Source organism: Odontesthes bonariensis, chromosome 19, assembly GCF_027942865.1.
Source record: "Odontesthes bonariensis isolate fOdoBon6 chromosome 19, fOdoBon6.hap1, whole genome shotgun sequence".
NCBI classification, from domain to species: domain Eukaryota; kingdom Metazoa; phylum Chordata; class Actinopteri; order Atheriniformes; family Atherinopsidae; genus Odontesthes; species Odontesthes bonariensis.
Window position 1 is genome coordinate 17,213,726 of NC_134524.1, and position 14,607 is coordinate 17,228,332.

The window sequence follows — 14,607 nt, forward strand, 5'->3', positions numbered from 1 at the left end:
CCCAAGACTTGATGGGAATAAACTTAGTTTTGCATTTGAAAGTGAGCACGATCTAAAACAACAATGAAAATCATTGAAAGGAAAAAATCTTGTCCAGCTGCAGATTGTATTTTCTTCTCAACTTGAGAAAAAAGGCTAATGAACTAAGTTAAGATGGACTAGAATCAAACACTTTAGGGAAGAACATACAAATGAAAATCTGTCACTACTGTAAAAGCAGTGAAAGTGCTAGAAAAAACACATCAATGTTGTTTAAGCGAGCCACAAAACAAATCAAAGCCTTTTTGAAACCGCTTCCAGGAGCCGACTCTCTTCAACTAATGAAATATCTAATGCACTTAGTTTCTTTTAGTTAGCACCTGCCTCCTTAGAGGCATGTTCCTCCTCTCAAAGCCAAATTACTTGCTCTCAATGGAGCGAGACAGAGTGCGGTGAGTAACAAAGAGGAGAAGTCGAGTGTATTTTCAGGGAAAGGATGACGAGCTCGTGCTGAAGAGCATATTTGTCTGTGGTAGATCTCACAGCGACCTGAGCAGACTGGATACTGCGTGCAACATTTGGCCTGTAAAGCCACCTTAAACACTTCCCAAATCCCTCACTTTTACTCCACCGCGTCTGCTGCATCATAACCAAGTCTCTCCTTCCAAAACACTCTGTAGAAGGATTTCCTCCTTTACAGTCTTTGCCCTTTGTGGAATGACTTACACAGCTACAAAATAGACATTTAGAATTTGGAGATGCAGGACAAGGCGTGCAGTTACAATGAGTTGTGAGGTACATTTCTGTGTCAGTAAAAGGGTGCATTTGCATGCTTGTTACCCTCTTTGCATCCTGTCTCATAAAGCTCTTTCTATGAGTTGTACTGGCAAATAGAGGACTCAGCAGACCAATGGATAACAGAATGCTGGTCACATGAGGGTAAGACGGTGGTGCATGACAATAAGTCTATTTGAGCATTTAGAAAAAGGTACAAAAAATGATATATGTATATATATACTAGACTATACGGATATAGCCACTGATTACTGAATATCTCTTAATTGTAATACTTGGTGCCATTGTGTTACTTCCATCTAATCAAAGTTGAATGTTTATGCAGTGACTTAACAAGATATGAGAAGGCTCAAGACTACAACTACTACACTTTCAATATCCAGCATCAGTAAAAATGCAGCAACAGCAATGTACAGAAAAATGCTCCCATTAAGCTTTTGATTAAGCTTTTTGACTGCTAACATGTCTGCTCAGAGTATGGGAGACACGTGAATGCAGCCCTTTTACTGTAGTGTGAGGGTCTGCACAAAACTTTTACAATTACTAGACAAGTGTAATTAGCAAAAGAAATAGAACCACTAAGGGAGTGAGCCCTCATGCCTGCACTGTTTGTCATTGTGCTGATGAACTTTATTAAAGTCATCCATCATCAACGTAATCAATTCAAATAAAAGATGTGGAATCTACTGAGAGTAGCCTGAGTAGTGAGTTTTCAAAAATGACTGATGGGCTAACAGGGTGCGAATAAAAGAATGTGTGAGTTTACGAGTTCATTATTCTGGATGAATGTGTAAAAATTTAAGACCTCTTACCGAGCACACCCAGCCGGTAGTTCATGGTCACCACGATCACGTTACCATAGGCAGCGAGGACGCTGGCGTCAAACATGTTTCCGGTGCCTTCCATGTAGGAGCCTCCATGAATAAACAGCATCACAGGCTTCTTCCTGCGATCGCGGATATCTGCACACACGCACATAGAGAGAAAAAAGTCGATAAATGTATTTACACATCTCATATTCTCTTTAATCAACATTGTGCTAGGCCATAAATATATTGAATAAACAGCAAATTGCTCAGATGAATGAAAACACAGAATAGTACAATTCCCTGCAGCTGGATGTCAAATTAAAAAAATTAGCTTGATGTCATTTAGTGCTGGCATCAAATAGTGACTAGAGACAACAGCAAGACTGTAGTTTAATGTTTCCTTGTGATTAAAGTAATAATGCCTGACATAAATCACTGGCTTGTGGTGAATATCTCAGTGAAGATGTATGTAATGACAGCTTTTCTTTTACTTTGAGCCCCAGACAGACCAACACTGATACAAGGAATGACACATGACATATATATATATATATATATATATATATACCAAGTATATACATATGGGCCCCAGATGTAGAACCTCCAGAAGGTAAAAAAGGGAGTCAGTGGGAGACGTATTAAATCGTGGCCAGAAAGGAGTGATGCTGATGTCCATATTTCCACCAGAAGAAGAACATTCTGTTTGCAATCAGCAGATAATAAAAGGCCACTGGCACTTAATATATCACGTGTACACTGAATTTCCATAATTTTGGCATTTCATTTTTTTTTTACCCTGGAGGTTGGAACTCCCATAAATGCAAAGTGCAACTTGCCCTGAGCTGCACGGACAGCCATATCAAACTATTTCTAGGTCAATTCCCCTGTGGAGAATCTTTAGAAAACAGGATTTTCTTGGATGCTATCATTCTGCACTGGCACAGATTGTTAGTGGGTCTTGCCTTTAAGCACAAAATGGAAAAGACAACTAAAATGTCTCAAATTAAAATAGGATGTTCAATCATCCAAAAACAGAGTTAAGGTTAAGGGTTGCGTCTTATTTGTTTATTTCAATAATATTTTCACAGAGAGGTGATTCCACATGCAAATTAAAAGTTGTAATTTTCTTGATATTAATGGTGTTTAATTTTTACTTACTTACTTATATTTTTTAAAACATATTATTTCTACACTCAAGATGAGTTGACCGCATTCTAGATGTACAAACTAATGTAACCTTTTAAACAGGGATTTTTGGGGGGAACTAAAGGTATTTAGTTAACCTGAACTTTTAACCAAAACTGACGATCACCAAGTAAGACATGGAGATGTTTTCAGACAACAATCTGATATCAGCCATGAGAGTTTTCAACAGACGCCCACTCCTGCAGCGCTGTGTGTGCTTGCAGGACGGTACCTGATGGGCCCTCATTGGCCTTTGAACCATTCTCCCAGCTGACTGTGGCCAATGATACTCCAGCCTGCCAGGAGCCCATGGTAGCATATGGCACACAGGACTTAGCACTGTGGCACAATGACAGCCCCTGTTGGCTTCTGCGTGTGCATGTGTGAGTGTAAGTTGCTTGCCTGGGGATATGAGAGAGCAATAGAGCATATCAACCACATAAATAACCACGATGGCATCTGTGATAATGGGGAAAGAGGGACGGAGGGAGTTTGGCTTCCTTTAAAAACTTGCTTTTCTAAACGTGTTTATGCGAAATACCTGCTGAAACATGCATCACATGATAGAGTGGGGTACACAGCCATGACAGTAAAACAGGTGCATCAGTCCGGTAGGCACACTTGATTTAGAGAGGAAGAATATTACAGCCAGCTGCAATGGAAAGTCGCTATGGCAACTGCTTCATTTTGACTTGCTTCCGCCCCTCTCTTCTCTCTCCAACCCACGTGGACAAGGTCCCATTGACTGTTGCCGTGGCAACATATTGCTCTGTCGCATCTCTAACCCTGTGATGCCCTTTGCCACATTTCCACCTGCGAGTCATTTTATTAGTGGCAAATGACCACACACACACACGTTTGCATTCTCCAATAGGTGATGAAGACTGACAGCCTCTGGCATTGTGGGAGACAGAATGCAGATGCACTCGTGTACCCACCCACACCCTTATGAGACACAAACACACACACCGAGCAGGCTGTCATGGTTGACCTGTAGACTCTGTGCCCATGGATCACTTACAGGGCGAATCGCTGGCTGTGGCACGGTGACAGAAAGGACTGAGGCCCGCGGGGGCTACAAGCTCTTCCTCTCTCTCCCTCCTCCATCCCTTATCATGCTCTGTGTCTCTCTCTTATTGCCTCTGGCGTGGTCATGAATCAAAGTCCCATTTACAAATAGTTATAAAAGCATGACAGAAAACTGTGAGTAAAACATTTAAAAAAAGGTGAAGAAAATCAAATAATAGCCAAACAATGCTGGAAGAAAAAAAAAAAAAAGGCCATTCTCAGTAAAACAAGAACAACAGCCATGAAGACAAAGCAAGATGGTAGAGAGCAGCTGAAGGCCGGTACCCTGAGGAGCTTAGCATGGCTGTTGATCCTTTCAAGCAGAACAGACACAATGAGACGATTAGGCCTGAACTTGTGTTGAGTGTTCCAGTTTAGCGCACCGCCCACCGTTGCCCTCTGAGGCACCACCCTCTGGGCTCCTGATGAGACGCAGGCCTTCGTCTCCACCACGTTATCAACTGACTGATTAGTCTTGTGGGATGAAGCGTGGCCTGCTGTGTTGTGTACATCACTGCTGGGTGCTGATTTTATGAAAATGAATGTTTACTGTCAGTAGACACCGACACTTCCAAGGGAGAGGAGGAGAATAGACTGATGTGCAGTTAATTGGAATAGGTGAATTTCACAGTTTAACTGCATGGAAGACAGAAATCCGATTCCTGAGCATTTTAAATTCATAATAATGTTTTTGCTGTTTATCACTGAAACACCGAAGGTAAGTCGAGGATGAGGCTAATCATGCCTCACTGGTCCTTTCCCTGAGTTACATCAGGATAAGGACATGTGTGGCAGCATAAACAGCATTTAGATGTTTTTTTTTTATTAGAACAGAGAGTTTAGGAGGATTCTTTGATATCATCATTCCATATGTTAACATGTGCTAGGGCTTTCCTTTCAGTGAGCCAAAATTAAAAAGATATTGAATCACACGGAGGTAAAAGTTCAACGTAAAGGGGAAAAGACGGTTTTACAGAAGGTTTTAAAACAATCGACATTTTCCCACCACTATCTTGATTAGTAGATATGCCACTTAGTGGGTGCCTGCACATAAGGTAGAGAGAAATAGTGACCCTTTACTCTAGGGTTTGGAATATTATTAACAAGGTACTACTGTCACACTGCTGTGAGGTCAAGTGGGTTTTTTGCCTCGTCTCCATATCATGTCTCGTCATTTCCTGTTTTATTTTGAAATATTAACTCTCCCTCTCGTTTCGGGTCAATTGTCCTTCCTCTCGTGTTCCAGTCCGATTGTCGTATGAATGATTCCACCTGTTCCCTATTATCCCTGTGTGCATAAGAGTCTGCGTGTCCCCTTGTCTTGTGCCAGTGTGTTGTATCAGTTGGTCTTATGTGCATAATGCTCACCTTTTCCAAGCCATTGCTAAGCCAATTTTACCATTTTCTGTATCCTCGCCAAGAGAAATCTTTTGTTCTCGATAAATTTAATAATATAGCCGTGTTAAAGTCAAGTTTTAGTTTTCTTAGCATTCTTGTTTTTCCTCCCAGTGGAGTGTGTTTTTGTTCAATAAATTTTCATAGTGTAGTGCCTCTGATTTTTCAGGAGAGATTTTTGTTTTTCCTCTGTAACAGGAGTGATATTAAGTTAAAGCTAAATTTTGATAGTCCTTTTGTTTTTGTCCTCCTTATAGTGGAGTGATTTTGATTTTGATAAGTTTTCATAGATGTACTTCTCTCATTTTGGGAGAAGTACATCTATAATTATTGATAACTTCCATACACTGTTTTGTTTCTCTCTGGAGAGCCTTGAGAACTTCTGCTCCTCAAATAAAAGCTTTTTGGATATATCATCTCCTGCTCCTGCGTCCTCCACTCTTGGGCCTGACAGAAAATTGCTCATAGCATTTGAAGACTGTCATGTGTGTGCAAATACACAGAGGCCCTTTGTATCAGTGGAGCAATTAATAGTAAGGTTACAGAGTAGGGGAAATATACAATAATATATAAAATAATAATATATGTACAATTCTGTAGTCTGTAATTTTAGGAATCATGGCGTGGAAATATTTAAAAAAGCATATCTTCAATGTGCAGGTCAAGCAGTTTAAATATGCAGATCTATCATTTATGTGCCCATATGTAGCTTCCTGAATAAGCAAAGCTTTACTTTACAACAGAAATTATTGTTGTTGGAGCTCCAAATGCAGCCGCAGGAGTCCGTGTAAATGTTTTCCCCTGCACATTGACGTGAAAAGCCTCAAAAGAGTTTCATTTGATCATAGAACAGTGTTATGGTGCTCCAAAACAACAGGCCGAGTTCCAGTCTAATGTGCTGCATTCCTTTACATCCATATCATCTTAACTAATGCATCCACACTGATGGTCTGTCGGTGTCAAGAATCATGTCACCTGGAGACAAAGCTTGAATAAGTGGTGAGCTGCGTGAAATGAAATGCATTCTGGGAAACACGCACGCCCCCAAAATGTGCCGTCACTTAACTGTGTGGCTTTCGGTCTCAAATGAGAGGAGTATGTCCATGTGTGTGAGTCAGTAGGAGGTCAGTGGCAGGCTGATGTGACAGAGGGCTGCTGGAGGAGGAGACAGGTGTACGGTGATGAATGGGATGTGATGAGATGCACAGCAGCAGAGCTGACCAGCAAGAAAGGCTAAGGCTTAATCATTAGAGCACAATGGATCAAGCCAAAGGCCATACTGATTGCATCTGAGATGAGTGTGCGTGTGTGTGTGTGTGTGTGTGTGCATGTGTGTGTGAATGTGTGTCCCAGTGCAGGTCATCTAATGATATCGTGCGAAGTAGAGAGAATCTGCATTGTAATGAGTTTCTATAGAAAAATACCTTTATTTTACTAAAGTGTTTTAAAGAGTAGGTTTGCATTTTATTCAATTAAATTTTTTTCCCTATTCATCAACAACACTGATTTACTTATAGATCTATGTGTGTTGTTGAGATAACATCTATGTTATCTTTTTGGAAACTATTATGATATATAATATATATGTATAAAGATAAGTTAAGTTAAATCCAGATCAGTAATCATGTCACATAAGCATTTGTGCATTGTGCAGTGGTATTGTATCCCTGTGCACTGCAAAATCCTACAAGATAGTATCGGTGCACTACTGAGAGTTCAGGTCTTTTATAACAGATGGGTAAAAGCTATTTAAGAGTCTTTAGGTGCAGGTTTAATAAAAATTAAAGCTCCTCCCAGAGGGAAGCAAAGCAAACAGGTGATTGCCCGGTTGAGAAGAGTCCTGTTAAATGTTTGTAGAATTGTGTAAACTGTAACTATGTAGATTTTTGTACCTGTCTAACCATGTATTTTGATGCGAACCAGTGATGTCTCACATTATCTGGACTTGTGCTTTCTGCCATCCCCTCTGTTTGTGGCCATCTAAACACTACCACGACTTGTAAACTGAGCCGTAGCTGCTGATGCTGCCAGAGGAGCAGCTTAAACCAACAGGTATTTTGACCGAAGCCTGTCTCATACATCTCAATAAGACTACAAAAAATGTGTCAAACTGTTAAAAAAAAAAAAGAAAAAGGCATAAAGGAGCAGAATATGACAGCCTTAAGCTCCATCTGTGAAAGGAACAGAGAAAATGGAGTAATTTTTCAATTTCTAAGCATATATTGTAAAACTTAATATCTTGGACTGTGGCCTTTATATAACGTTTCTCGATCAGTCATGTGATCAGGTTGTAATATCAGCCACCATTCAAATAACTTCAGCTCTGATTTATTCAAGTGGTGACGAACACACACAAAAAAAGTTACATGAGCACCTTTTGGTTCCTTTAAATTGTTATATATGCAAGCTGGCCATGACAGAACAGCCTGATCAAATACAGTCAGGCTTACATCCTAATACATCTTATAAGTACGCTAATTTGTCCACTGTTAATACTAATTTACTCAAAATACACACATACAATGATTTTATCATATAGCTAATTGATAAACTAGATTTTATCTTTCACCTCGACTTAGATTTGATTTGGTTGGCGGCACTGTCAGTGAAAAGGAAGAGTCAAGAAAAATGTAAAAGCTCCCCCACTTTTCAAATATTCTGTATACAGACTGAGCAAACACACACACACACATACACACACACAGGTGCCGCCTCTGTTCACTCTGTCTGCCTGAGCTTATTAGACTGGGGCTGTGGGGACCAGCATGAAGTTTGGATACTAGATGTTCTGCTGTTTGTACTCCGTCTACACTAAATTCACTCATTCTTGCAACAGCAAGCAAACATCCACCTCACAGCTCAATATGCTTCCAAAGAACAGGCCAACAAACCCTAAAGCTCAAAAATAAGCAAACAGATCCTGCTCCAAGACATTGGATTTGTCATTGGTACTCATGTACCACTGTATAACAATTATCAGAGATATAAAATGTCAAGAAGCATGGTCCATGACCCCAAAATCCAGGGGAAAAAACTGCATTGGGTTTAGCATCTCCTCCCATTATTACTTTGCATTTATGTTGAACATCCTCTCCAACCACATCCTCCTCCCTAAATCCAACAGCCATACTTCTTCTTTCCCTCAGCAGATTAAGCGTGGGCGAGGAACAAAGGAGCAGAGCGAGAAAGAGAGGGAAGATGAGTAGAGCCATTGGGAATTAGAGTAGCCGACCTGGCCTGTCTAACAACAACATGGCTTTATTAGACTCAATAACATCTTCAAAAACACAAGTGCTCCTCTCTAACTTTCTCTTCCTGTCCATCCATTGCTCTTTCTCCTTCCTGTCTCCACTCTCAGCCTTTTTGTCTCTCACACTTACCTCCAGAGAGCTGCCTGTTGCTCAATCCATCTCATTCTTTCCCTTGGCTTTCATTCTCCAGCAGCAGCTACTCGGGCATCTGTCCTCTTCACCACTCGACTGTTCTTCCTTTCCTTTCATCTTCCACTCTTTTCCCTCTATTTTAATCTAGTCTCTTGCTAGGAAAGTATATCTGTAACCTCACTCGTACCTCAGCTGGAAGCCCTAACATTTTTAAACTTCCTGTCTTTGTACTCGGTCGTCTTTTCTTCATTTGTCTTCCTCTCTCTGCGTCTTATCTCTGTGTCACAGGGTTTTGCAGCACTTTTTTTGTTGAATATTAATGCCCCTTTCTCTCTATTCTCTCACAGAAACAGTTGTGAGATTAGGCTGACTTTTCTTGTTTTGCTCATTATTAAAGAGCAGATCAATTCCACAAATTGAGTGGATGGGGAAGCGACTAAACACGCAGACGGCCCTCTCTGTCCTATAAAATGCCAAAGTGCCAAACGCAGCCATTGTTCTCATTTTCTCCCCGCTGGGTTCTGCCACTCCCCTCATAATAGTCTGCTTCTTTTTCATTTTCCACATCCATTTCTTTCAGCTGCAAGCCTTTTGAACTGATTTTGATCCCCCTCCTCTTCTTCCTTGCGTCTCTTCCATTTCCTTATATTTATCTCCACAATCTTACTCCATGACTAGCAACAGAGCACCCGATCTCTCTGAAACCATAAAAAACAAAGTCACACATTTGCTGAAATCTGAATGAAAATCTGTTCATTACTCAAAAAAACTTTTTTTTTTGCTTAAAGACTGTTCTTATCGCCTTGCTTAACGCCTTTTCAACCCTTTTGTTTTATTTTTAGATTTTGATTAAAGAAAATCTTGGAAAACTCTAGTGCAATAAAAATACCAATAACAATCAATGGAAAACAACACTTTCTATACAAGACAACTCTCACAACAAGATTTGACCTGCTTAAGCCTAAAACCAGAAAAACCAGAAGGAGAAACCTTAAGAAGTTCTAATAACTGTATCTGTTGTAAACTTTGGGATATTATCCACTGACATTGGCTAATCCTGCGTACAATGCTATCAATAAAGCTCCTTTCACATGAGACAAACACTTACTATAACTTGTTTTTTGTCCTCAGTGGAATAGGGTATCAGGTGTATTCAATCCCAGGTCAACTGCAGCAGTCATAAGCCCCTTTCACACTGCGACCCGCTACCTTAGCGGGTCCAAATTGCACCTTCGACCCGCGTCGAGCAATGTGAACGCTTGGCGTGTTAGGTGACCCGTGTCGCCTGAAGCCAAGTTCAGGGGGCGTTGCCTAGTGGCAGAGCGTCACACGAAACACATAAAATGCTGCGCGTGTACAATGACGTAGGCACAAGCCATGCGTCGGAGGTAGGGTTAAATACACCTTGAGGACTCGTTTTTGCAATTGTATATGCAGTTCATGGAGATGTTATTTTACGGGGTGTGGATGGTTACAACGTGGGATGCCGCCGAAGAACATATGCGGAGAATGCAAGAGCACTACAGTCCCCGAAATGTGGCGGTAAATAACGTCCTCTGCTCGGAGGCTGAGGAGCTCGCGGACCTCCTTGTCTCCCCAGTTGGCCATATTAAAAAATGTCTCGAACTTGATGTAGGCTAAAACAGAGTAAAACTTGTCCTCACCTGTCACTGTTGTTCTGAATCAGCTGTCCATTCTGTCTTTTAAACTCCTCACGTCCGACCCGCATCGATTGCGTTCACATCAAACTCGGCTCGGCAAAAAGACTAGGGTCCGACGCGGGTCTAAAGGCGAGTCGAGTTGACGCGGCAGCCCGGGTCGGCAGTGTGAACGCAACAGCGGACACGCTAAATTCGCTGATTAAACGCGGGTTATTCGGCAGTGTGAAAGGGGCTACAGATATTTATCAAAGACTTCAAGCAGCGATGATTCAAGGGACAGCTTTGGTGTTCAAGACACAAAGTAGTCCAACAGGTTGGTCTCCTCCACATCGAAACAAGGTGGTTCAGGCGTCTGGGTTAGGATACCTCCTGGTCGCCTTCCTTTGGAAGTTTTCCGGGAATGTCCAATGGGGAGGAAAACCCGGGGCAGACCCAGGACTTGCCGGAGGGATTATATATCCCTTCTGGCCTGGGAATGCCTCAGGATCCCCCAGAAGGAGCTGGACAGTGTCGCTGGGGAGAGGGATATCTGGGTTTCTCTCCTGAAACTGTTGCCTCCGCGACCTGGCTACGGATGACAATGGATGGATGGCTGGACAATTACAAACTGAAATATTCCACTCATACATGAAACCGATACGCCAACCTCTGGATAAAAAACACATGTTGCTTCTTTTTACAGTCTGCACTGCGGCAGCAAACTCATAGTCCCATTATGTAGGACTAGCTCACACAGTCTACTCTAAATAATACAGTACAGGCTGTCACATAGTTGAATGCTATGCCTTCCTATTACAGTGGTCTGCAGGGTTCTTTCTGAGAGCAACAACTGATGTGTAGGCGATGGAGCAAGCGTCAGTTACACTTGTTCCGTGGATGTTTATGCCTTTAATGGACCTGAATATACACACTGATTTTGACATTAGCCAGGTTTTAAAGACCTCCAATCCCATCATTCTGACCAGCGCTAACAATCTTTTAACCCACTTTAGATGGTTTGTTGTAAAAGGATACTTCAGATGTCGGAAATGCAGTCTTTGGTATATTGCTACTGATGACGAGTCCTTTATCCATCCACATGCTGGTAATAAGTTTTTAAATGAAAATCAAACGTATGCTGGACAGACAAAGCAAGCAATAAAAGAATGAACGTCATTTGCACATGGGAACATGGAACGTGCCAAAGGCTGAGCACTGCCATGAACCCAATCTGCTTTTGACTGGACGTAAAACTTCACCAGCAAGAGGGAGCAACACAAAACTACTCTGTCTAGAGAAATGAAACTAGAGAAATGTGCTTATTCAAATGACACCTGAAGGAGTGAGTAATGATTTTAATTTCAAGTTTGGTCCTCGGGGAGATCTTAACCATTTCACCTGCTTTTGGTCTTTTATCAAAACAAAATCTGAGAGGGACTTTCGGATGTTAAATTACCACCCGTGACCTTTTAAAGCAATCACCGACCATCTCCTGCACATATGACACAACCTGTGTTTTCTTACCAGGCTCTGAAAAAGGCCACCAGTCTTTGATTTTATCTTCTTATCATTTCAGACATTTGATCAAATGTCCAGCCTTTTCACATCGGATTGTTCAGTGTTGGAAATATATCAGAAAGTTGTATGTGATCTAAACAACATGTAGGAATTATCATTACATGTAGAAATAATCACTGTGTTGCATGATGTGCAACACTAATAAAGAGCAATGATGGGATATTTACGCTCTAAGTATTACAGTAAGAAACGTCAGTGACGAGAATGAATGTCACAGGAAGGCTCTCAAATGTGCAAATGCATTTTTCAACATTTCTATTTGCACATAGGTTATGTGTAAAAAAATTGAAATGTAATCGGCCATGTGCCTGCACTCCTCCTTGTCTCACTGTTTTTATGCCCTCATGCAGTCTCTCATTATCCCAGGGCCCCTTCCCTCCCTCTTTCTTCCAGCCTCTCTGCTCTCACCACTGCCCTTGCTTCTATAACGATCTGGCCATTACTGGGACCGCGGTTCCAGCCCAGGTTTCATGGGGCGTCTGGAGTCTAATTGGGACAGAATAAGTACAAGTGTGTTTTGCTGTCTGGTCTTATTGACTGGGATCCATGGCATAGCTTGGCCACCCCTCGCCCCTATTGAGATATACTTTGATTAAATCTTGACATACAAACACAAACTCAACGTAAACAAAATTAAAACACAAGCAGGAAAACTGTATGTGCATTTAAAAGAGGGAAGGTTTGCCTGCTGGAAATCCATATTGTAACTGTTTATTATTTCAAATGTATAGTCTGTATTCGTTAATATATAAAAAACGCGTGTTTTCTATTTTAAAAAGTACATATATTTTAAAAAGCCCTGCATAACGGCTGCAAACCTGATGATCCAGGACAATGTTGTTAAAAAGCATTTTTATTAAAGTCATGTAAAAGATAATTGCTTTGTCTATAAAATATCTTAATCTGGCAGTTATAATTTCTCAAAACCTCAAATAGAATTTCTTTCTCTAAAAGGCTGCTTTGAAATTTCTAACTTTAAGCAACAAGGAAAAAAGGATTTACAATGAAATATGTGTGAAAAATTACTTAAAATATTAGCAGACTGTTTAAAGAGTTGCACAATAATTTCCAGTAAACAAAGAAATTGATACTGGGTAACTGTTGCAGCTTTCTGGAATTACACTGTTTGTGACCTATTTCTATTTCATTCATTGTTCATGTTAAGCTGCTGTTTCAAGGTTCAATTAAATAATAAAAAAAACATGTGAAACTCACAAAAGCACAAACAGTTATTGTACATTTTGTAATATACAGACCTGCAGAGTACATAACCTTGTGGGTGTTTTGTATTCTTGCTCTATTTGTGGGGGCTAGTAGCAGGAGAGGAACAATAAATTGGATGTAGAGAATCTTGGCTGTCTTCTCCACTCAGACACCAGCGTTCCTATTAAGTACCGCTGTCAGCTCTGCCACTACCCACCACTCTCCATCTCATACATAACAATACCGCCTTAATTGGAACGCTCCACCAACAGTTACAATACAATCCAGGTGAAAAGACAAACATGAACAAAGTCTAAGCGACAACATACCCTTAAAAAGCATTGCCTGGTAAAATGGAGTGAAACTTTTGTAACTTTGGCTCAGCTTGTATCAGCAGAACTGCATGTGTGCGCGCGGTGAGAGAAAGGACTCGTCGCCCCTGCTGCTCGTGTCAGCGCTGTGTGTGTGCGTTTCCTGCAGCGTGAGCTGTGATCTCTGAGATCCGGCAGGAGGACGACCACGCTTCACCACAGGCCACATGTGTGAGAGCTGATGTATTCAGCCGTTAATCTGTAACTAGTTTCACAAGCGTGGGGATTTTCCTGTATTTGCCCCATGTCATCCCAGCAGGAGTGTGGACTATCAGCAGCCACGCCACGTCTTTCCTGTCCTAGCAGTTAATCTCATGATAGAGTTGCATATTCTATTTCTGCTCCAGAGTTATCAGACCTTCAGTCCAGATCACCATTTTTCCTCATACCAGTGTGTTATGGTCCCTGCCAACGAGCCTCAGCTCAGCCCTACCAGGCTGTGGCAGGTTTATGGAGATGCTTTGGCTAACAAGAACTATTGAAGGCTTCTGTTCAGGTCTCTAACATCTGCCACCACTTGGGTCTCTGCAGACGGTGGTTGCCCTTAAAATATGGTCTTTGGAGTAAAAATAATCCCAATCCCAGAAAGACCTCCATTTTGTCCACCCTTTCATGCGAATTTTATTCAGGGTCCAAAGTCCAAGAAAATCTTAGACAAGTTAATTAACTAATGCTTGAAGAGTGATTGAGTTTTATTCCTAAATACTTGTGATCACAATAATTACAAAAATAACTGTGACTGAAATGGACAGCCTGAAATTGTTATTATCAAATCTCTTTGTGACTAATGAAGTCTGGCATGCACACACAGCTGTGTCACACTCTTACATCTCATCTATCATCCTTCTTTATCCCTCAAATCCTGATAGTGAAGGCTTGAAACCACAATGCACAAATCCATATTTCTCATCCAGCATTATGGGAATATGAATAGCAGAGAAACAGCTGCATTTAGTTCAACTGTCACGGATTATCAGCAATCCTCAGTTAGTGCAGCGCGTTTATTGAAAAACAGTATCAAACAACCCTGAACCTGCAGTGTATAATTCAGCAGTGTTTCGCTTGCATCAATGATCTCAGTGACGCCAGCTGCTCGGTCCTCTCTGCAACACAACGTGACAATTCTAAACCTGACCCACAATAGCTGGCTGGCTCAAAGCCAGCGTTGGGGTGTTCACTGAGGTCCAGCAGTGGAAGGAGA

The 14,607-nt window shown here is 41.3% G+C and overlaps 1 protein-coding gene across 5 annotated transcripts in view; it reads right to left on the minus strand.

Moving 5' to 3' along the window:
* nlgn2a (neuroligin 2a) overlaps window positions 1-14,607 on the minus strand; it is a 190,435-nt gene that overhangs the window by 64,781 nt on the left and 111,047 nt on the right. For all 5 annotated transcript variants that reach the window (XM_075451575.1, XM_075451577.1, XM_075451573.1 and 2 more), the window contains one exon: window positions 1,587-1,736. In XM_075451575.1, coding sequence (XP_075307690.1) covers window positions 1,587-1,736 — 150 coding nt within the window. The remainder of the gene's footprint in view (window positions 1-1,586; window positions 1,737-14,607) is intronic.